Source organism: Lonchura striata, chromosome 3 (genome assembly GCF_050655825.1).
Source record: "Lonchura striata isolate lonStrDom1 chromosome 3, ASM5065582v1, whole genome shotgun sequence".
In the NCBI taxonomy this organism is placed as follows: domain Eukaryota; kingdom Metazoa; phylum Chordata; class Aves; order Passeriformes; family Estrildidae; genus Lonchura; species Lonchura striata.
This window is the reverse complement of record NC_140705.1, coordinates 35,216,722-35,237,145: the sequence shown is the minus strand read 5'-3', so window position 1 is coordinate 35,237,145 and position 20,424 is coordinate 35,216,722. Positions and strand designations below refer to the sequence as shown.

At 55.9% G+C, this 20,424-nt stretch overlaps 6 protein-coding genes across 6 annotated transcripts; all 6 read left to right on the top strand.

Moving 5' to 3' along the window:
• Nucleotides 1-451: 451 nt before the first annotated feature.
• LOC144246090 (inositol 1,4,5-trisphosphate receptor-interacting protein-like 1) lies at nt 452-2,050 on the top strand. Its single transcript, XM_077782524.2, has one exon. It carries the CDS (start codon nt 866-868, stop codon nt 1,958-1,960), a length of 1,095 nt encoding a protein of 364 aa, XP_077638650.2. The 5' UTR covers nt 452-865; the 3' UTR covers nt 1,961-2,050.
• A 1,663-nt stretch (nt 2,051-3,713) lies between these two features.
• On the top strand, nt 3,714-6,610 carry LOC146767853 (inositol 1,4,5-trisphosphate receptor-interacting protein-like 1). The gene has a single exon (XM_085574808.1). It carries the CDS (start codon nt 3,744-3,746, stop codon nt 5,310-5,312), a length of 1,569 nt encoding a protein of 522 aa, XP_085430934.1. The 5' UTR covers nt 3,714-3,743; the 3' UTR covers nt 5,313-6,610.
• An 819-nt stretch (nt 6,611-7,429) lies between these two features.
• Nucleotides 7,430-8,812, top strand: LOC146767852 (inositol 1,4,5-trisphosphate receptor-interacting protein-like 1). The gene has a single exon (XM_085574809.1). The coding sequence runs from the start codon at nt 7,570-7,572 to the stop codon at nt 8,662-8,664; it is 1,095 nt and encodes a 364-aa protein (XP_085430935.1). The 5' UTR covers nt 7,430-7,569; the 3' UTR covers nt 8,665-8,812.
• A 2,110-nt stretch (nt 8,813-10,922) lies between these two features.
• LOC146767851 (inositol 1,4,5-trisphosphate receptor-interacting protein-like 1) lies at nt 10,923-12,017 on the top strand. Its single transcript, XM_085576214.1, has one exon. The coding sequence runs from the start codon at nt 10,923-10,925 to the stop codon at nt 12,015-12,017; it is 1,095 nt and encodes a 364-aa protein (XP_085432340.1).
• Nucleotides 12,018-13,859: 1,842 nt separating this feature from the next.
• On the top strand, nt 13,860-16,347 carry LOC146767850 (inositol 1,4,5-trisphosphate receptor-interacting protein-like 1). The gene has a single exon (XM_085574807.1). The coding sequence runs from the start codon at nt 14,274-14,276 to the stop codon at nt 15,366-15,368; it is 1,095 nt and encodes a 364-aa protein (XP_085430933.1). The 5' UTR covers nt 13,860-14,273; the 3' UTR covers nt 15,369-16,347.
• A 774-nt stretch (nt 16,348-17,121) lies between these two features.
• On the top strand, nt 17,122-20,094 carry LOC146767849 (inositol 1,4,5-trisphosphate receptor-interacting protein-like 1). The gene has a single exon (XM_085577288.1). The coding sequence runs from the start codon at nt 17,152-17,154 to the stop codon at nt 18,718-18,720; it is 1,569 nt and encodes a 522-aa protein (XP_085433414.1). The 5' UTR covers nt 17,122-17,151; the 3' UTR covers nt 18,721-20,094.
• The last annotated feature ends 330 nt before the right edge of the window (nt 20,095-20,424 follow it).

Below are 20,424 nucleotides of genomic sequence, written 5' to 3'. Positions count from 1 at the left end.
CAGCGCGAGTAGCCAGGGAGCAGCTTCTCAGAGGGCATCCAGCAGCCAGTCCCTGGCAGGAGTGCCTCTGCCCAGAGCCTTGGTGCCATTGCTGGGGCAGAGGCACAGGTCTGGCAGCCTGCCAGTTGCCTGGCCGCCTCTCTCTTGCTTTCAGAAACCCGGGGCTCCTGTCCCCACTTGCCCTAGCAGTAGCTCCCTCTCATCCCCACTGAAGCCCTGCTCACTGCCCGAGACCATGCTTGCCATTCCGCTCCTTCTCTTGCTTGTGCCAGGCCTCATCCTGTACCCGCAGCAGGCCGGGGATGGGCTGGATGAGGCTGCACTGGAGCGCATGCAGCAGCATGCTGAGTACCTGAACCAGCAGACGACTCGGCTGGTTCAGGAGCTGGTGCAGATGGAGCAGGAGCAGAGCGGTGGGGCCTGGGGAGTCCTGCTCGGATGGCACTTCTGGGCTCTGGCTGGAATCGCTGTCCTTCATTTGGCCCTGCGGTTTGCACTTGTGAAAATGGGACACGATCCAGACAACGGTGGCCACAAGGAGAGGTCCAGCACCAACTTGTTGGAGGAGGAAGAAGGAGGAGGCAACGTGGTTGCAAAGGAAGGAACAGAAAGCAGCGTTGCTGCAAATGCGGAAGACAACAAGAAGGGGCGAAATGAAGAAGGCAGTAACAGCGATGCAAAGGCAGAAAGCAGTGCTTGAAAGGAAGCAAAAGACGGCCACAACACTGCAGAGGAAGAATTGAACCAAGATGAAAAGGCGGGGGAAGCCAATGTGGCCGGAAATGCAGAAGGCAATCAGAAGGCAAACGGAAAAGATGATGACCACAATGCCAAAAGGAAGCTTGGAAGCCATCTGGAGGAGCGCATGCAGTTGCCTGTTCCGGATCTGGAGAAAGGCTGCCAGCTGATAACGGACCTGATGGACAAACTGACCCACATCTTTGGACAAGGCTTGTCCAACGGTTTCTACCCGGTGCCGCAACAAGCTGTTGGGGTGGGCAGCGCCTTTGAAGGCTGGAGTCCCGGGCATGCACAAGATGTTGTGTACCGTGTGCTTGTACCCCTGAGCCCCCCTCCAGGACATGCCTTCCACCTGGAGCTGGACACTGCAGGGATGCTCCAGAGGAACTTCTGTGTCCGTGTGGAGCTGCTGTGCACCTGCACGAGGGAGAGGCTGGGGGAGGACATGCTGTGTTTCCTCCACCACCCCGAGGAGGAGCTGAGAAGGAGACAGGAGCCCAGCCTCCTGCACACCCTCTGCACCGGCTCCTATCTAGATGCGGAGAAGACTGTCCACTGGTTCTATGGATTTGTGAGAGTAGCCTGGCTGCTCTTGCCTCAATCCCGCCACTGGCGTTTAACATGGCAGCCCTGCAGCCGCTCCTGTAAATTTCAGCTGAGCAAAGACAAGGAAAGCTTCACGGCTGAGATGATCTTTGCAGTGCGCCAAGGAGACTCCGATATCTTTGTGTGCAGCCAGCCTGCAGAAGTAGGCATCCCAAGCACAACGTGGCCGGAGACTTACGCCGTGGCGGAGGCAAACTTCTTCAGGCACATTTCCAGGCAGGCCCCCCAGGACAGCTGTCACTGCAAGTGCCTGCAGCTCCTCACAGGCTTCCTGATGGGTGTAGGTTTTTCCAGCTACGCCCTGAAGACTGTGGTGATGCACCTCCTGAACACCGAACCCCTGACGCGGTGGCGCAGGAGGGATTTCGGGCAGCGACTGACGGACATCCTGAAGTACCTGTGCTGCTCGCTGGACACAAAACAGCTTCACCACTTTGTCCTTGGCAATGCGAGCTTCCCGGTGGAGATCAGCTTGCCCTCCGGCTTCCGGGTGGCTGAAGCACCCAACCTCTTTGAGCACCTGGCCAGCAGTCCAAATGCCCACAGGAAGGCCGTGCAGGAGTACAATTGCCTGCTGGATCGGCTCAAACAACTGCCGATCCACGGCCATTGAAAGAGATCCTGATGCACAGAGCTGTGCTTGTGGGGCCTCTTGACAGACCCTGTATATATTAACCTCCCGTAGTTAGTGCATTTCCAGTATATATTGGTACCCTGTAATTAGTGCTTTTACGCTATTTATTAATACCCCATAAGTACTGCGTTTAAGATATAGAGATATCTCTTAGGACCCTCTAGTTAGTGAATTTACACTATATTTATAGGAACACTCTAGTTAGTGCTTTTGTATTTACATTAATAGGTCTAGTTAGTGCATTCAGAAACCTCAACCTGTTTTGGATTTGTTTCAATAAACTGGTCTATTCCAGAAGCTGGATTGTGCAAGCTCTTCTTGAGCTCGGGCAGACCTAGAGCATTTGTAAATTCCGCTAGTTGTGAATTTGTGGCTGGCAGGGAGCAGACACTGTTAATAGCAAGGCTTTTTTAACTGACGCGTACAATTCTCAGTCTGCCTTGCTCCTCTCAATGGTCTCCCTGGTGCAGCGGACACTGAAGACCACGGTGGTGCAAAGATGATTTTTGCCCTGTGTTGCCCTTGCACTCTCTGTCCATGCTGGCCGTTGCACACGGGCTCTGAAACTCCCTGGCAGCTCTGCCTGGGCAGGGACCAAGCAAGAGGCACCACTGCTGTGCCTCCTTGTGTTCACTGCAGAGACAGTGAAGGTCCTGCTCATCGCAGACACTCTGCGGGGCTTTGGCAACGCAGAAATGCATTTGTTGCACATGCAGAACACTGTGCTCTGCTGGAAATGGGAGTTGCCTGCTGGAAATCACCCCCGGGGCCGCCCCTTTCCGCAGCTGCTCCTCAGCCCTGGGAAGTGTCTCCAGGGAATCAATGTCCTCTCAAAGTGGCACGGTGGGAACAGAGATCCTGCCATGGTGAAGCCCCGTGTCACCTCCTGGACATTCGCCACTACACGCCCAAGGGTGTCACTTAGATCCCAGGCGCGACCGCAAAAGCACAGATGTCAGCAGCGAGGCAACCACTTCTATCTCACAGCAGGAGATTTCCAGGAACAAAGCATTCATGAGTGCTGTCACTCAATGTCAGATTGAAAAGGCTTTGGGGGCTTCTGCCTGTTTTGCCAAGGGAACCCCCAGAGTGTCCATTACGACCTGTAGGTCTGCTCTTTGCGCGTGTCAGGTCTCTGGTTGCCAGGGGCCATTAGGAGTCCCAGAGCCGAGGTAGAGCTGGAGGTTGGCGCTGGTCTGGCGTGGCCGGGACGCACTGTGGCACCTGTGACATCAGAGCCCCAGTGTCACAATGGGGGTGGCTGCCGTCAGAAGCAGCAGGTAACACAGCCTCAGTACAGCCTCGGCGAGCGGCGAGCGTGCACGCAGACAGGAGGCTGTGCTGAACGCGGAACCAGGGCCTCGGCAGCAGCGCGAGTAGCCAGGGAGCAGCTTCTCAGAGGGCATCCAGCAGCCAGTCCCTGGCAGGAGTGCCTCTGCCCAGAGCCTTGGTGCCAGCGCTGGGGCAGAGGCACAGGTCTGGCAGCCTGCCAGTTGCCTGGCCGCCTCTCTCTTGCTTTCAGAAACCCGGGGCTCCTGTCCCCACTTGCCCTAGCAGTAGCTCCCTCTCATCCCCACTGAAGCCCTGCTCACTGCCCGAGACCATGCTTGCCATTCCGCTCCTTCTCTTGCTTGTGCCAGGCCTCATCCTGTACCCGCAGCAGGCCGGGGATGGGCTGGATGAGGCCGCACTGGAGCGCATGCAGCAGCGTGCTGAGTACCTGAACCAGCAGACGACTCGGCTGGTTCAGGAGCTGGAGCAGATGGAGCAGGAGCAGAGCGGTGGGGCCTGGGGAGTCCTGCTCGGGTGGCACTTCTGGGCTCTGGCTGGAATCGCTGTCCTTCATTTGGCCCTGCGGTTTGCACTTGTGAAAATGGGACACGATCCAGACAACGGTGGCCACAAGGAGAGGTCCAGCACCAACTTGTTGGAGGAGGAAGAAGGAGGAGGCAACGTGGTTGCAAAGGAAGGAACAGAAAGCAGCGTTGCTGCAAATGCGGAAGACGACAAGAAGGGGCGAAATGAAGAAGGCAGTAACAGCGATGCAAAGGCAGAAAGCAGTGCTGGAAAGGAAGCAAAAGACGGCCACAACACTGCAGAGGAAGAATTGAACCAAGATGAAAAGGCGGGGGAAGCCAATGTGGCCGGAAATGCAGAAGGCAATCAGGAGAAGGCAAACGGAAAAGATGATGACCACAATGCCAAAAGGAAGCTTGGAAGCCGTCTGGAGGAGCGCATGCAGTTGCCTGTTCCGGATCTGGAGAAAGGCTGCCAGCTGATAACGGACCTGATGGACAAACTGACCCACATCTTTGGACAAGGCTTGTCCAACGGTTTCTACCCGGTGCCGCAACAAGCTGTTGGGGTGGGCAGCGCCTTTGAAGGCTGGAGTCCCGGGCATGCACAAGATGTTGTGTACCGTGTGCTTGTACCCCTGAGCCCCCCTCCAGGACATGCCTTCCACCTGGAGCTGGACACTGCAGGGATGCTCCAGAGGAACTTCTGTGTCCGTGTGGAGCTGCTGTGCACCTGCATGAGGGAGAGGCTGGGGGAGGACATGCTGTGTTTCCTCCACCACCCCGAGGAGGAGCTGAGAAGGAGACAGGAGCCCAGCCTCCTGCACACCCTCTGCACCGGCTCCTATCTAGATGCGGAGAAGACTGTCCACTGGTTCTGTGGATTTGTGAGAGTAGCCTGGCTGCTCTTGCCTCAATCCCGCCACTGGCGTTTAACATGGCAGCCCTGCAGCCGCTCCTGTAAATTTCAGCTGAGCAAAGACAAGGAAAGCTTCACGGCTGAGATGATCTTTGCAGTGCGCCAAGGAGATTCCGATATCTTTGTGTGCAGCCAGCCTGCAGAAGTAGGCATCCCAAGCACAAAGGGGCCGGAGACTTACGCCGTGGCGGAGGCAAACTTCTTCAGGCACATTTCCAGGCAGGCCCCCCAGGACAGCTGTCACTGCAAGTGCCTGCAGCTCCTCACAGGCTTCCTGATGGGTGTAGGTTTTTCCAGCTACGCCCTGAAGACTGTGGTGATGCACCTCCTGAACACCGAACCCCTGACGCGGTGGCGCAGGAGGGATTTCGGGCAGCGACTGATGGACATCCTGAAGTACCTGCGCTGCTCGCTGGACACAAAACAGCTTCACCACTTTGTCCTTGGCAATGCGAGCTTCCCGGTGGAGATCAGCTTGCCCTCCGGCTTCCGGGTGGCTGAAGCACCCAACCTCTTTGAGCACCTGGCCAGCAGTCCAAATGCCCACAGGAAGGCCGTGCAGGAGTACAATTGCCTGCTGGATCGGCTCAAACAACTGCCGATCCACGGCCATTGAAAGAGATCCTGATGCACAGAGCTGTGCTTGTGGGGCCTCTTGACAGACCCTGTATATATTAACCTCCCGTAGTTAGTGCATTTACAGTATATATTGGTACCCTGTAATTAGTGCTTTTACGCTATTTATTAATACCCCATAAGTACTGCGTTTAAGATATAGAGATATCTCTTAGGACCCTCTAGTTAGTGAATTTACACTATATTTATAGGAACACTCTAGTTAGTGCTTTTGTATTTACATTAATAGGTCTAGTTAGTGCATTCAGAAACCTCAACCTGTTTTGGATTTGTTTCAATAAACTGGTCTATTCCAGAAGCTGGATTGTGCAAGCTCTTCTTGAGCTCGGGCAGACCTAGAGCATTTGTAAATTCTGCTAGTTGTGAATTTGTGGCTGGCAGGGAGCAGACACTGTTAATAGCAAGGCTTTTTTAACTGACGCGTACAATTCTCAGTCTGCCTTGCTCCTCTCAATGGTCTCCCTGGTGCAGCGGACACTGAAGACCACGGTGGTGCAAAGATGATTTTTGCCCTGTGTTGCCCTTGCACTCTCTGTCCATGCTGGCCGTTGCACACGGGCTCTGAAACTCCCTGGCAGCTCTGCCTGGGCAGGGACCAAGCAAGAGGCACCACTGCTGTGCCTCCTTGTGTTCACTCTGGAGACAGTGAAGGTCCTGCTCATCGCAGACACTCTGCGGGGCTTTGGCAACGCAGAAATGCATTTGTTGCACATGCAGAACACTGTGCTCTGCTGGAAATGGGAGTTGCCTGCTGGAAATCACCCCCGGGGCCGCCCCTTTCCGCAGCTGCTCCTCAGCCCTGGGAAGTGTCTCCAGGGAATCAATGTCCTCTCAAAGTGGCACGGTGGGAACAGAGATCCTGCCATGCTGAAGCCCCGTGTCACCTCCTGGACATTCGCCACTACACGCCCAAGGGTGTCACTTAGATCCCAGGCGCGACCCCAAAAGCACAGATGTCAGCAGCGAGGCAACCACTTCTATCTCACAGCAGGAGATTTCCAGGAACAAAGCATTCATGAGTGCTGTCACTCAATGTCAGATTGAAAAGGCTTTGGGGGCTTCTGCCTGTTTTGCCAAGGGAACCCCCAGAGTGTCCATTACGACCAGTAGGTCTGCTCTTTGCGCGTTCCAGGTCTTTGGTTGCCAGGGGCCATTAGGAGTCCCAGAGCCGAGGTAGAGCTGGAGGTTGGCGCTGGTCTGGCGTGGCCGGGACGCACTGTGGCACCTGTGACATCAGAGCCCCAGTGTCACAATGGGGGCAGCTGCCATCAGAAGCAGCAGGTAACACAGCCTCAGTACAGCCTCGGCAAGCGGCGAGCGTGCACGCAGACAGGAGGCTGTGCTGAACGCGGAACCAGGGCCTCGGCAGCAGCGCGAGTAGCCAGGGAGCAGCTTCTCAGAGGGCATCCAGCAGCCAGTCCCTGGCAGGAGTGCCTCTGCCCAGAGCCTTGGTGCCAGCGCTGGGGCAGAGGCACAGGTCTGGCAGCCTGCCAGTTGCCTGGCCGCCTCTTTCTTGCTTTCAGAAACCCGGGGCTCCTGTCCCCACTTGCCCTAGCAGTAGCTCCCTCTCATCCCCACTGAAGCCCTGCTCACTGCCCGAGACCATGCTTGCCATTCCGCTCCTTCTCTTGCTTGTGCCAGGCCTCATCCTGTACCCGCAGCAGGCCGGGGATGGGCTGGATGAGGCCGCACTGGAGCGCATGCAGCAGCGTGCTGAGTACCTGAACCAGCAGATGACTCGGCTGGTTCAGGAGCTGGAGCAGATGGAGCAGGAGCAGAGCGGTGGGGCCTGGGGAGTCCTGCTCGGGTGGCACTTCTGGGCTCTGGCTGGAATCGCTGTCCTTCATTTGGCCCTGCGGTTTGCACTTGTGAAAATGGGACACGATCCAGACAACGGTGGCCACAAGGAGAGGTCCAGCACCAACCTGTTGGAGGAGGAAGAAGGAGGAGGCAACGTGGTTGCAAAGGAAGGAACAGAAAGCAGCGTTGCTGCAAATGCGGAAGACGACAAGAAGGGGCGAAATGAAGAAGGCAGTAACAGCGATGCAAAGGCAGAAAGCAGTGCTGGAAAGGAAGCAAAAGACGGCCACAACACTGCAAAGGAAGAATTGAACCAAGATGAAAAGGCGGGGGAAGCCAATGTGGCCGGAAATGCAGAAGGCAATCAGGAGAAGGCAAACGGAAAAGATGATGACCACAATGCCAAAAGGAAGCTTGGAAGCCGTCTGGAGGAGCGCATGCAGTTGCCTGTTCCGGATCTGGAGAAAGGCTGCCAGCTGATAACGGACCTGATGGACAAACTGACCCACATCTTTGGACAAGGCTTGTCCAACGGTTTCTACCCGGTGCCGCAACAAGCTGTTGGGGTGGGCAGCGCCTTTGAAGGCTGGAGTCCCGGGCATGCACAAGATGTTGTGTACCGTGTGCTTGTACCCCTGAGCCCCCCTCCAGGACATGCCTTCCACCTGGAGCTGGACACTGCAGGGATGCTCCAGAGGAACTTCTGTGTCCGTGTGGAGCTGCTGTGCACCTGCACGAGGGAGAGGCTGGGGGAGGACATGCTGTGTTTCCTCCACCACCCCGAGGAGGAGCTGAGAAGGAGACAGGAGCCCAGCCTCCTGCACACCCTCTGCACCGGCTCCTATCTAGATGTGGAGAAGACTGTCCACTGGTTCTATGGATTTGTGAGAGTTGCCTGGCTGCTCTTGCCTCAATCCCGCCACTGGCGTTTAACATGGCAGCCCTGCAGCCGCTCCTGTAAATTTCAGCTGAGCAAAGACAAGGAAAGCTTCACGGCTGAGATGATCTTTGCAGTGCGCCAAGGAGACTCCGATATCTTTGTGTGCAGCCAGCCTGCAGAAGTAGGCATCCCAAGCACAACGTGGCCGGAGACTTACGCCGTGGCGGAGGCAAACTTCTTCAGGCACATTTCCAGGCAGGCCCCCCAGGACAGCTGTCACTGCAAGTGCCTGCAGCTCCTCACAGGCTTCCTGATGGGTGTAGGTTTTTCCAGCTACGCCCTGAAGACTGTGGTGATGCACCTCCTGAACACCGAACCCCTGACGCGGTGGCGCAGGAGGGATTTCGGGCAGCGACTGATGGACATCCTGATGTACCTGCGCTGCTCGCTGGACACAAAACAGCTTCACCACTTTGTCCTTGGCAATGCGAGCTTCCCGGTGGAGATCAGCTTGCCCTCCGGCTTCCGGGTGGCTGAAGCACCCAACCTCTTTGAGCACCTGGCCAGCAGTCCAAATGCCCACAGGAAGGCCGTGCAGGAGTACAATTGCCTGCTGGATCGGCTCAAACAACTGCCGATCCACGGCCATTGAAAGAGATCCTGATGCACAGAGCTGTGCTTGTGGGGCCTCTTGACAGACCCTGTATATATTAACCTCCCGTAGTTAGTGCATTTACAGTATATATTGGTACCCTGTAATTAGTGCTTTTACGCTATTTATTAATACCCCATAAGTACTGCGTTTAAGATATGGAGATATATCGTAGGACACTCTAGTTCGTGAATTTCCACTATATTTATAGGAACACTCTACTTAGTGCTTTTGTATTTACATTGATAGGTCTAGTTAGTGCATTCAGAAACCTCAACCTGTTTTGGATTTGTTTCAATAAACTGGTCTATTCCAGAAGCTGGATTGTGCAAGCTCTTCTCGAACTCGGGCAGACCTAGAGCATTTGTAAATTCTGCTAGTTGTGAATTTGTGGCTGGCAGGGAGCAGACACTGTTAATAGCAAGGCTTTTTTAACTGACGTGTACAATTCTCAGTCTGCCTTGCTCCTCTCAATGGTCTCCCTGGTGCAGCGGACACTGAAGACCACGGTGGCTACAAAGATGATTTTTGCCCTGTGTTGCCCTTGCACTCTCTGTCCATGCTGGCCGTTGCACACGGGCTCTGAAACTCCCTGGCAGCTCTGCCTGGGCAGGGACCAAGCAAGAGGCACCACTGCTGTGCCTCCTTGTGTTCACTGCAGAGACAGTGAAGGTCCTGCTCATCGCAGACACTCTGCGGGGCTTTGGCAACGCAGAAATGCATTTGTTGCACATGCAGAACACTGTGCTCTGCTGGAAATGGGAGTTGCCTGCTGGAAATCACCCCCGGGGCCGCCCCTTTCCGCAGGTGCTCCTCAGGCCTGGGAAGTGTCTCCAGGGAATCAATGTCCTCTCAAAGTGGCACGGTGGGAACAGAGATCCTGCCATGCTGAAGCCCCGTGTCACCTCCTGGACATTCGCCACTACACGCCCAAGGGTGTCACTTAGATCCCAGGCACGACCCCAAAAGAACAGATGTCAGCAGCGAGGCAACCACTTCTATCTCACAGCAGGAGATTTCCAGGAACAAAGCATTCATGAGTGTTGTCACTCAATGTCAGATTGAAAAGGCTTTGGGGGCTTCTGCCTGTTTTGCCAAGGGAACCCCCAGAGTGTCCATTACGACCAGTAGGTCTGCTCTTTGCGCGTGTCAGGTCTTTGGTTGCCAGGGGCCATTAGGAGTCCCAGAGCCGAGGTAGAGCTGGAGGTTGGCGCTGGTCTGGCGTGGCCGGGACACACTGTGGCACCTGTGACATCAGAGCCCCAGTGTCACAATGGGGGCGGCTGCCGTCAGAAGCAGCAGGTAACACAGCCTCTGTACAGCCTCGGCGAGCGGCGAGCGTGCACGCAGACAGGAGGCTGTGCTGAACGCGGAACCAGGGCCTCGGCAGCAGCGCGAGTAGCCAGGGAGCAGCTTCTCAGAGGGCATCCAGCAGCCAGTCCCTGGCAGGAGTGCCTCTGCCCAGAGCCTTGGTGCCATTGCTGGGGCAGAGGCACAGGTCTGGCAGCCTGCCAGTTGCCTGGCCGCCTCTTTCTTGCTTTCAGAAACCCGGGGCTCCTGTCCCCACTTGCCCTAGCAGTAGCTCCCTCTCATCCCCACTGAAGCCCTGCTCACTGCCCGAGACCATGCTTGCCATTCCGCTCCTTCTCTTGCTTGTGCCAGGCCTCATCCTGTACCCGCAGCAGGCCGGGGATGGGCTGGATGAGGCCGCACTGGAGCGCATGCAGCAGCGTGCTGAGTACCTGAACCAGCAGACGACTCGGCTGGTTCAGGAGCTGGAGCAGATGGAGCAGGAGCAGAGCGGTGGGGCCTGGGGAGTCCTGCTCGGGTGGCACTTCTGGGCTCTGGCTGGAATCGCCGTCCTTCACTTGGCCCTGCGGTTTGCACTTGTGAAAATGGGACACGATCCAGACAACGGTGGCCACAAGGAGAGGTCCAGCAGCAACTTGCTGGAGGAGGAAGAAGGAGGAGGCAACGTGGTTGCAAAGGAAGGAACAGAAAGCAGCGTTGCTGCAAATGCGGAAGACGACAAGAAGGGGCAAAATGAAGAAGGCAGTAACAGCGATGCAAAGGCAGAAAGCAGTGCTGGAAATGAAGCAAAAGACGGCCACAACACTGCAAAGGAAGAATTGAACCAAGATGAAAAGACGGGGGAAGCCAATGTGGCCGGAAATGCAGAAGGCAATCAGGAGAAGGCAAACGGAAAAGATGATGACCACAATGCCAAAAGGAAGTTTGGAAGCCGTCTAGAGGAGCGCATGCAGTTGCCTGTTCCGGATCTGGAGAAAGGCTGCCAGCTGATAACGGACCTGATGGACAAACTGGCCCACATCTTTGGACAAGGCTTGTCCAACAGTTTCTACCCGGTGCCGCAACAAGCTGTTGGGGTGGGCAGCGCCTTTGAAGGCTGGAGTCCCGGGCATGCACAAGATGTTGTGTACCGTGTGCTTGTACCCCTGAGCCCCCCTCCAGGACATGCCTTCCACCTGGAGCTGGACACTGCAGGGATGCTCCAGAGGAACTTCTGTGTCCGTGTGGAGCTGCTGTGCACCTGCACGAGGGAGAGGCTGGGGGAGGACATGCTGTGTTTCCTCCACCACCCCGAGGAGGAGCTGAGAAGGAGACAGGAGCCCAGCCTCCTGCACACCCTCTGCACCGGCTCCTATCTAGATGCGGAGAAGACTGTCCACTGGTTCTATGGATTTGTGAGAGTTGCCTGGCTCCTCTTGCCTCAATCCCGCCACTGGCGTTTAACATGGCAGCCCTGCAGCCGCTCCTGTAAATTTCAGCTGAGCAAAGACAAGGAAAGCTTCACGGCTGAGATGATCTTTGCAGTGCGCCAAGGAGACTCCGATATCTTTGTGTGCAGCCAGCCTGCAGAAGTAGGCATCCCAAGCACAACGTGGCCGGAGACTTACGCCGTGGCGGAGGCAAACTTCTTCAGGCACATTTCCAGGCAGGCCCCCCAGGACAGCTGTCACTGCAAGTGCCTGCAGCTCCTCACGGGCTTCCTGATGGGTGTAGGTTTTTCCAGCTACGCCCTGAAGACTGTGGTGATGCACCTCATGAACACCATACCCCTGACGCGGTGGCGCAGGAGGGATTTCGGGCAGCGACTGATGGACATCCTGAAGTACCTGCGCTGCTCGCTGGACACAAAACAGCTTCACCACTTTGTCCTTGGCAATGCGAGCTTCCCGGTGGAGATCAGCTTGCCCTCCGGCTTCCGGGTGGCTGAAGCACCCAACCTCTTTGAGCACCTGGCCAGCAGTCCAAATGCCCACAGGAAGGCCGTGCAGGAGTACAATTGCCTGCTGGATCGGCTCAAACAACTGCCGATCCACGGCCATTGAAAGAGATCCTGATGCACAGAGCTGTGCTTGTGGGGCCTCTTGACAGACCCTGTATATATTAACCTCCCGTAGTTAGTGCATTTCCAGTATATATTGGTACCCTGTAATTAGTGCTTTTACGCTATTTATTAATACCCCATAAGTACTGCGTTTAAGATATGGAGATATATCGTAGGACACTCTAGTTCGTGAATTTCCACTATATTTATAGGAACACTCTACTTAGTGCTTTTGTATTTACATTGATAGGTCTAGTTAGTGCATTCAGAAACCTCAACCTGTTTTGGATTTGTTTCAATAAACTGGTCTATTCCAGAAGCTGGATTGTGCAAGCTCTTCTCGAGCTCGGGCAGACCTAGAGCATTTGTAAATTCCGCTAGTTGTGAATTTGTGGCTGGCAGGGAGCAGACACTGTTAATAGCAAGGCTTTTTTAACTGACGCATACAATTCTCAGTCTGCCTTGCTCCTCTCAATGGTCTCCCTGGTGCAGCGGACACTGAAGACCACGGTGGTGCAAAGATGATTTTTGCCCTGTGTTGCCCTTGCACTCTCTGTCCATGCTGGCCGTTGCACACGGGCTCTGAAACTCCCTGGCAGCTCTGCCTGGGCAGGGACCAAGCAAGAGGCACCACTGCTGTGCCTCCTTGTGTTCACTCTGGAGACAGTGAAGGTCCTGCTCATCGCAGACACTCTGCGGGGCTTTGGCAACGCAGAAATGCATTTGTTGCACATGCAGAACACTGTGCTCTGCTGGAAATGGGAGTTGCCTGCTGGAAATCACCCCCCCCGCACCGCCCCTTTCCGCAGGTGCTCCTCAGGCCTGGGAAGTGTCTCCAGGGAATCAATGTCCTCTCAAAGTGGCACGGTGGGAACAGAGATCCTGCCATGCTGAAGCCCCGTGTCACCTCCTGGACATTCGCCACTACATGCCCAAGGGTGTCACTTAGATCCCAGGCGCGACCCCAAAAGCACAGATGTCAGCAGCGAGGCAACCACTTCTATCTCACAGCAGGAGATTTCCAGGAACAAAGCATTCATGAGTGCTGTCACTCAATGTCAGATTGAAAAGGCTTTGGGGGCTTCTGCCTGTTTTGCCAAGGGAACCCCCAGAGTGTCCATTACGACCAGTAGGTCTGCTCTTTGCGCGTGTCAGGTCTTTGGTTGCCAGGGGCCATTAGGAGTCCCAGAGCCGAGGTAGAGCTGGAGGTTGGCGCTGGTCTGGCGTGGCCGGGACGCACTGTGGCACCTGTGACATCAGAGCCCCAGTGTCACAATGGGGGCAGCTGCCGTCAGAAGCAGCAGGTAACACAGCCTCAGTACAGCCTCGGCAAGCGGCGAGCGTGCACGCAGACAGGAGGCTGTGCTGAACGCGGAACCAGGGCCTCGGCAGCAGCGCGAGTAGCCAGGGAGCAGCTTCTCAGAGGGCATCCAGCAGCCAGTCCCTGGCAGGAGTGCCTCTGCCCAGAGCCTTGGTGCCAGCGCTGGGGCAGAGGCACAGGTCTGGCAGCCTGCCAGTTGCCTGGCCGCCTCTCTCTTGCTTTCAGAAACCCGGGGCTCCTGTCCCCACTTGCCCTAGCAGTAGCTCCCTCTCATCCCCACTGAAGCCCTGCTCACTGCCCGAGACCATGCTTGCCATTCCGCTCCTTCTCTTGCTTGTGCCAGGCCTCATCCTGTACCCGCAGCAGGCCGGGGATGGGCTGGATGAGGCTGCACTGGAGCGCATGCAGCAGCATGCTGAGTACCTGAACCAGCAGACGACTCGGCTGGTTCAGGAGCTGGTGCAGATGGAGCAGGAGCAGAGCGGTGGGGCCTGGGGAGTCCTGCTCGGATGGCACTTCTGGGCTCTGGCTGGAATCGCTGTCCTTCATTTGGCCCTGCGGTTTGCACTTGTGAAAATGGGACACGATCCAGACAACGGTGGCCACAAGGAGAGGTCCAGCACCAACTTGTTGGAGGAGGAAGAAGGAGGAGGCAACGTGGTTGCAAAGGAAGGAACAGAAAGCAGCGTTGCTGCAAATGCGGAAGACAACAAGAAGGGGCGAAATGAAGAAGGCAGTAACAGCGATGCAAAGGCAGAAAGCAGTGCTTGAAAGGAAGCAAAAGACGGCCACAACACTGCAGAGGAAGAATTGAACCAAGATGAAAAGGCGGGGGAAGCCAATGTGGCCGGAAATGCAGAAGGCAATCAGAAGGCAAACGGAAAAGATGATGACCACAATGCCAAAAGGAAGCTTGGAAGCCATCTGGAGGAGCGCATGCAGTTGCCTGTTCCGGATCTGGAGAAAGGCTGCCAGCTGATAACGGACCTGATGGACAAACTGACCCACATCTTTGGACAAGGCTTGTCCAACGGTTTCTACCCGGTGCCGCAACAAGCTGTTGGGGTGGGCAGCGCCTTTGAAGGCTGGAGTCCCGGGCATGCACAAGATGTTGTGTACCGTGTGCTTGTACCCCTGAGCCCCCCTCCAGGACATGCCTTCCACCTGGAGCTGGACACTGCAGGGATGCTCCAGAGGAACTTCTGTGTCCGTGTGGAGCTGCTGTGCACCTGCACGAGGGAGAGGCTGGGGGAGGACATGCTGTGTTTCCTCCACCACCCCGAGGAGGAGCTGAGAAGGAGACAGGAGCCCAGCCTCCTGCACACCCTCTGCACCGGCTCCTATCTAGATGCGGAGAAGACTGTCCACTGGTTCTCTGGATTTGTGAGAGTAGCCTGGCTGCTCTTGCCTCAATCCCGCCACTGGCGTTTAACATGGCAGCCCTGCAGCCGCTCCTGTAAATTTCAGCTGAGCAAAGACAAGGAAAGCTTCACGGCTGAGATGATCTTTGCAGTGCGCCAAGGAGACTCCGATATCTTTGTGTGCAGCCAGCCTGCAGAAGTAGGCATCCCAAGCACAACGTGGCCGGAGACTTACGCCGTGGCGGAGGCAAACTTCTTCAGGCACATTTCCAGGCAGGCCCCCCAGGACAGCTGTCACTGCAAGTGCCTGCAGCTCCTCACAGGCTTCCTGATGGGTGTAGGTTTTTCCAGCTACGCCCTGAAGACTGTGGTGATGCACCTCCTGAACACCGAACCCCTGACGCGGTGGCGCAGGAGGGATTTCGGGCAGCGACTGACGGACATCCTGAAGTACCTGTGCTGCTCGCTGGACACAAAACAGCTTCACCACTTTGTCCTTGGCAATGCGAGCTTCCCGGTGGAGATCAGCTTGCCCTCCGGCTTCCGGGTGGCTGAAGCACCCAACCTCTTTGAGCACCTGGCCAGCAGTCCAAATGCCCACAGGAAGGCCGTGCAGGAGTACAATTGCCTGCTGGATCGGCTCAAACAACTGCCGATCCACGGCCATTGAAAGAGATCCTGATGCACAGAGCTGTGCTTGTGGGGCCTCTTGACAGACCCTGTATATATTAACCTCCCGTAGTTAGTGCATTTACAGTATATATTGGTACCCTGTAATTAGTGCTTTTACGCTATTTATTAATACCCCATAAGTACTGCGTTTAAGATATAGAGATATCTCTTAGGACCCTCTAGTTAGTGAATTTACACTATATTTATAGGAACACTCTAGTTAGTGCTTTTGTATTTACATTAATAGGTCTAGTTAGTGCATTCAGAAACCTCAACCTGTTTTGGATTTGTTTCAATAAACTGGTCTATTCCAGAAGCTGGATTGTGCAAGCTCTTCTTGAGCTCGGGCAGACCTAGAGCATTTGTAAATTCCGCTAGTTGTGAATTTGTGGCTGGCAGGGAGCAGACACTGTTAATAGCAAGGCTTTTTTAACTGACGCGTACAATTCTCAGTCTGCCTTGCTCCTCTCAATGGTCTCCCTGGTGCAGCGGACACTGAAGACCACGGTGGTGCAAAGATGATTTTTGCCCTGTGTTGCCCTTGCACTCTCTGTCCATGCTGGCCGTTGCACACGGGCTCTGAAACTCCCTGGCAGCTCTGCCTGGGCAGGGACCAAGCAAGAGGCACCACTGCTGTGCCTCCTTGTGTTCACTCTGGAGACAGTGAAGGTCCTGCTCATCGCAGACACTCTGCGGGGCTTTGGCAACGCAGAAATGCATTTGTTGCACATGCAGAACACTGTGCTCTGCTGGAAATGGGAGTTGCCTGCTGGAAATCACCCCCGGGGCCGCCCCTTTCCGCAGCTGCTCCTCAGCCCTGGGAAGTGTCTCCAGGGAATCAATGTCCTCTCAAAGTGGCACGGTGGGAACAGAGATCCTGCCATGGTGAAGCCCCGTGTCACCTCCTGGACATTCGCCACTACACGCCCAAGGGTGTCACTTAGATCCCAGGCGCGACCGCAAAAGCACAGATGTCAGCAGCGAGGCAACCACTTCTATCTCACAGCAGGAGATTTCCAGGAACAAAGCATTCATGAGTGCTGTCACTCAATGTCAGATTGAAAAGGCTTTGGGGGCTTCTGCCTGTTTTGCCAAGGGAACCCCCAGAGTGTCCATTACGACCTGTAGGTCTGCTCTTTGCGCGTGTCAGGTCTTTGGTTGCCAGGGGCCATTAGGAGTCCCAGAGCCGAGGTAGAGCTGGAGGTTGGCGCTGGTCTGGCGTGGCCGGGACGCACTGTGGCACCTGTGACATCAGAGCCCCAGTGTCACAATGGGGGTGGCTGCCGTCAGAAGCAGCAGGTAACACAGCCTCAGTACAGCCTCGGCGAGCGGCGAGCGTGCACGCAGACAGGAGGCTGTGCTGAACGCGGAACCAGGGCCTCGGCAGCAGCGCGAGTAGCCAGGGAGCAGCTTCTCAGAGGGCATCCAGCAGCCAGTCCCTGGCAGGAGTGCCTCTGCCCAGAGCCTTGGTGCCAGCGCTGGGGCAGAGGCACAGGTCTGGCAGCCTGCCAGTTGCCTGGCCGCCTCTCTCTTGCTTTCAGAAACCCGGGGCTCCTGTCCCCACTTGCCCTAGCAGTAGCTCCCTCTCATCCCCACTGAAGCCCTGCTCACTGCCCGAGACCATGCTTGCCATTCCGCTCCTTCTCTTGCTTGTGCCAGGCCTCATCCTGTACCCGCAGCAGGCCGGGGATGGGCTGGATGAGGCCGCACTGGAGCGCATGCAGCAGCGTGCTGAGTACCTGAACCAGCAGACGACTCGGCTGGTTCAGGAGCTGGAGCAGATGGAGCAGGAGCAGAGCGGTGGGGCCTGGGGAGTCCTGCTCGGGTGGCACTTCTGGGCTCTGGCTGGAATCGCTGTCCTTCATTTGGCCCTGCGGTTTGCACTTGTGAAAATGGGACACGATCCAGACAACGGTGGCCACAAGGAGAGGTCCAGCACCAACTTGTTGGAGGAGGAAGAAGGAGGAGGCAACGTGGTTGCAAAGGAAGGAACAGAAAGCAGCGTTGCTGCAAATGCGGAAGACGACAAGAAGGGGCGAAATGAAGAAGGCAGTAACAGCGATGCAAAGGCAGAAAGCAGTGCTGGAAAGGAAGCAAAAGACGGCCACAACACTGCAGAGGAAGAATTGAACCAAGATGAAAAGGCGGGGGAAGCCAATGTGGCCGGAAATGCAGAAGGCAATCAGGAGAAGGCAAACGGAAAAGATGATGACCACAATGCCAAAAGGAAGCTTGGAAGCCGTCTGGAGGAGCGCATGCAGTTGCCTGTTCCGGATCTGGAGAAAGGCTGCCAGCTGATAACGGACCTGATGGACAAACTGACCCACATCTTTGTACAAGGCTTGTCCAACGGTTTCTACCCGGTGCCGCAACAAGCTGTTGGGGTGGGCAGCGCCTTTGAAGGCTGGAGTCCCGGGCATGCACAAGATGTTGTGTACCGTGTGCTTGTACCCCTGAGCCCCCCTCCAGGACATGCCTTCCACCTGGAGCTGGACACTGCAGGGATGCTCCAGAGGAACTTCTGTGTCCGTGTGGAGCTGCTGTGCACCTGCATGAGGGAGAGGCTGGGGGAGGACATGCTGTGTTTCCTCCACCACCCCGAGGAGGAGCTGAGAAGGAGACAGGAGCCCAGCCTCCTGCACACCCTCTGCACCGGCTCCTATCTAGATGCGGAGAAGACTGTCCACTGGTTCTGTGGATTTGTGAGAGTAGCCTGGCTGCTCTTGCCTCAATCCCGCCACTGGCGTTTAACATGGCAGCCCTGCAGCCGCTCCTGTAAATTTCAGCTGAGCAAAGACAAGGAAAGCTTCACGGCTGAGATGATCTTTGCAGTGCGCCAAGGAGATTCCGATATCTTTGTGTGCAGCCAGCCTGCAGAAGTAGGCATCCCAAGCACAACGTGGCCGGAGACTTACGCCGTGGCGGAGGCAAACTTCTTCAGGCACATTTCCAGGCAGGCCCCCCAGGACAGCTGTCACTGCAAGTGCCTGCAGCTCCTCACAGGCTTCCTGATAGGTGTAGGTTTTTCCAGCTACGCCCTGAAGACTGTGGTGATGCACCTCCTGAACACCGAACCCCTGACGCGGTGGCGCAGGAGGGATTTCGGGCAGCGACTGACGGACATCCTGAAGTACCTGCGCTGCTCGCTGGACACAAAACAGCTTCACCACTTTGTCCTTGGCAATGCGAGCTTCCCGGTGGAGATCAGCTTGCCCTCCGGCTTCCGGGTGGCTGAAGCACCCAACCTCTTTGAGCACCTGGCCAGCAGTCCAAATGCCCACAGGAAGGCCGTGCAGGAGTACAATTGCCTGCTGGATCGGCTCAAACAACTGCCGATCCACGGCCATTGAAAGAGATCCTGATGCACAGAGCTGTGCTTGTGGGGCCTCTTGACAGACCCTGTATATATTAACCTCCCGTAGTTAGTGCATTTACAGTATATATTGGTACCCTGTAATTAGTGCTTTTACGCTATTTATTAATACCCCATAAGTACTGCGTTTAAGATATAGAGATATCTCTTAGGACCCTCTAGTTAGTGAATTTACACTATATTTATAGGAACACTCTAGTTAGTGCTTTTGTATTTACATTAATAGGTCTAGTTAGTGCATTCAGAAACCTCAACCTGTTTTGGATTTGTTTCAATAAACTGGTCTATTCCAGAAGCTGGATTGTGCAAGCTCTTCTTGAGCTCGGGCAGACCTAGAGCATTTGTAAATTCCGCTAGTTGTGAATTTGTGGCTGGCAGGGAGCAGACACTGTTAATAGCAAGGCTTTTTTAACTGACGCGTACAATTCTCAGTCTGCCTTGCTCCTCTCAATGGTCTCCCTGGTGCAGCGGACACTGAAGACCACGGTGGTGCAAAGATGATTTTTGCCCTGTGTTGCCCTTGCACTCTCTGTCCATGCTGGCCGTTGCACACGGGCTCTGAAACTCCCTGGCAGCTCTGCCTGGGCAGGGACCAAGCAAGAGGCACCACTGCTGTGCCTCCTTGTGTTCACTGCAGAGACAGTGAAGGTCCTGCTCATCGCAGACACTCTGCGGGGCTTTGGCAACGCAGAAATGCATTTGTTGCACATGCAGAACACTGTGCTCTGCTGGAAATGGGAGTTGCCTGCTGGAAATCACCCCCGGGGCCGCCCCTTTCCGCAGCTGCTCCTCAGCCCTGGGAAGTGTCTCCAGGGAATCAATGTCCTCTCAAAGTGGCACGGTGGGAACAGAGATCCTGCCATGCTGAAGCCCCGTGTCACCTCCTGGACATTCGCCACTACACGCCCAAGGGTGTCACTTAGATCCCAGGCGCGACCCCAAAAGCACAGATGTCAGCAGCGAGGCAACCACTTCTATCTCACAGCAGGAGATTTCCAGGAACAAAGCATTCATGAGTGCTGTCACTCAATGTCAGATTGAAAAGGCTTTGGGGGCTTCTGCCTGTTTTGCCAAGGGAACCCCCAGAGTGTCCATTACGACCAGTAGGTCTGCTCTTTGCGCGTGTCAGGTCTTTGGTTGCCAGGGGCCATTAGGAGTCCCAGAGCCGAGGTAGAGCTGGAGGTTGGCGCTGGTCTGGCGTGGCCGGGACGCACTGTGGCACCTGTGACATCAGAGCCCCAGTGTCACAATGGGGGCAGCTGCCGTCAGAAGCAGCAGGTAACACAGCCTCAGTACAGCCTCGGCAAGCGGCGAGCGTGCACGCAGACAGGAGGCTGTGCTGAACGCGGAACCAGGGCCTCGGCAGCAGCGCGAGTAGCCAGGGAGCAGTTTCTCAGAGGGCATCCAGCAGCCAGTCCCTGGCAGGAGTGCCTCTGCCCAGAGCCTTGGTGCCATTGCTGGGGCAGAGGCACAGGTCTGGCAGCCTGCCAGTTGCCTGGCCGCCTCTTTCTTGCTTTCAGAAACCCGGGGCTCCTGTCCCCACTTGCCCTAGCAGTAGCTCCCTCTCATCCCCACTGAAGCCCTGCTCACTGCCCGAGACCATGCTTGCCATTCCGCTCCTTCTCTTGCTTGTGCCAGGCCTCATCCTGTACCCGCAGCAGGCCGGGGATGGGCTGGATGA

Excerpts from the sequence above, each read along its gene's own strand:
- LOC144246090 (XM_077782524.2), top strand. The coding sequence starts at position 866 with ATGCAGTTGCCTGTTCCGGATCTGGAGAAAGGCTGCCAGCTGATAACG.
- LOC146767853 (XM_085574808.1), top strand. The coding sequence starts at position 3,744 with ATGGAGCAGGAGCAGAGCGGTGGGGCCTGGGGAGTCCTGCTCGGGTGG.
- LOC146767852 (XM_085574809.1), top strand. The coding sequence starts at position 7,570 with ATGCAGTTGCCTGTTCCGGATCTGGAGAAAGGCTGCCAGCTGATAACG.
- LOC146767851 (XM_085576214.1), top strand. The coding sequence starts at position 10,923 with ATGCAGTTGCCTGTTCCGGATCTGGAGAAAGGCTGCCAGCTGATAACG.
- LOC146767850 (XM_085574807.1), top strand. The coding sequence starts at position 14,274 with ATGCAGTTGCCTGTTCCGGATCTGGAGAAAGGCTGCCAGCTGATAACG.
- LOC146767849 (XM_085577288.1), top strand. The coding sequence starts at position 17,152 with ATGGAGCAGGAGCAGAGCGGTGGGGCCTGGGGAGTCCTGCTCGGGTGG.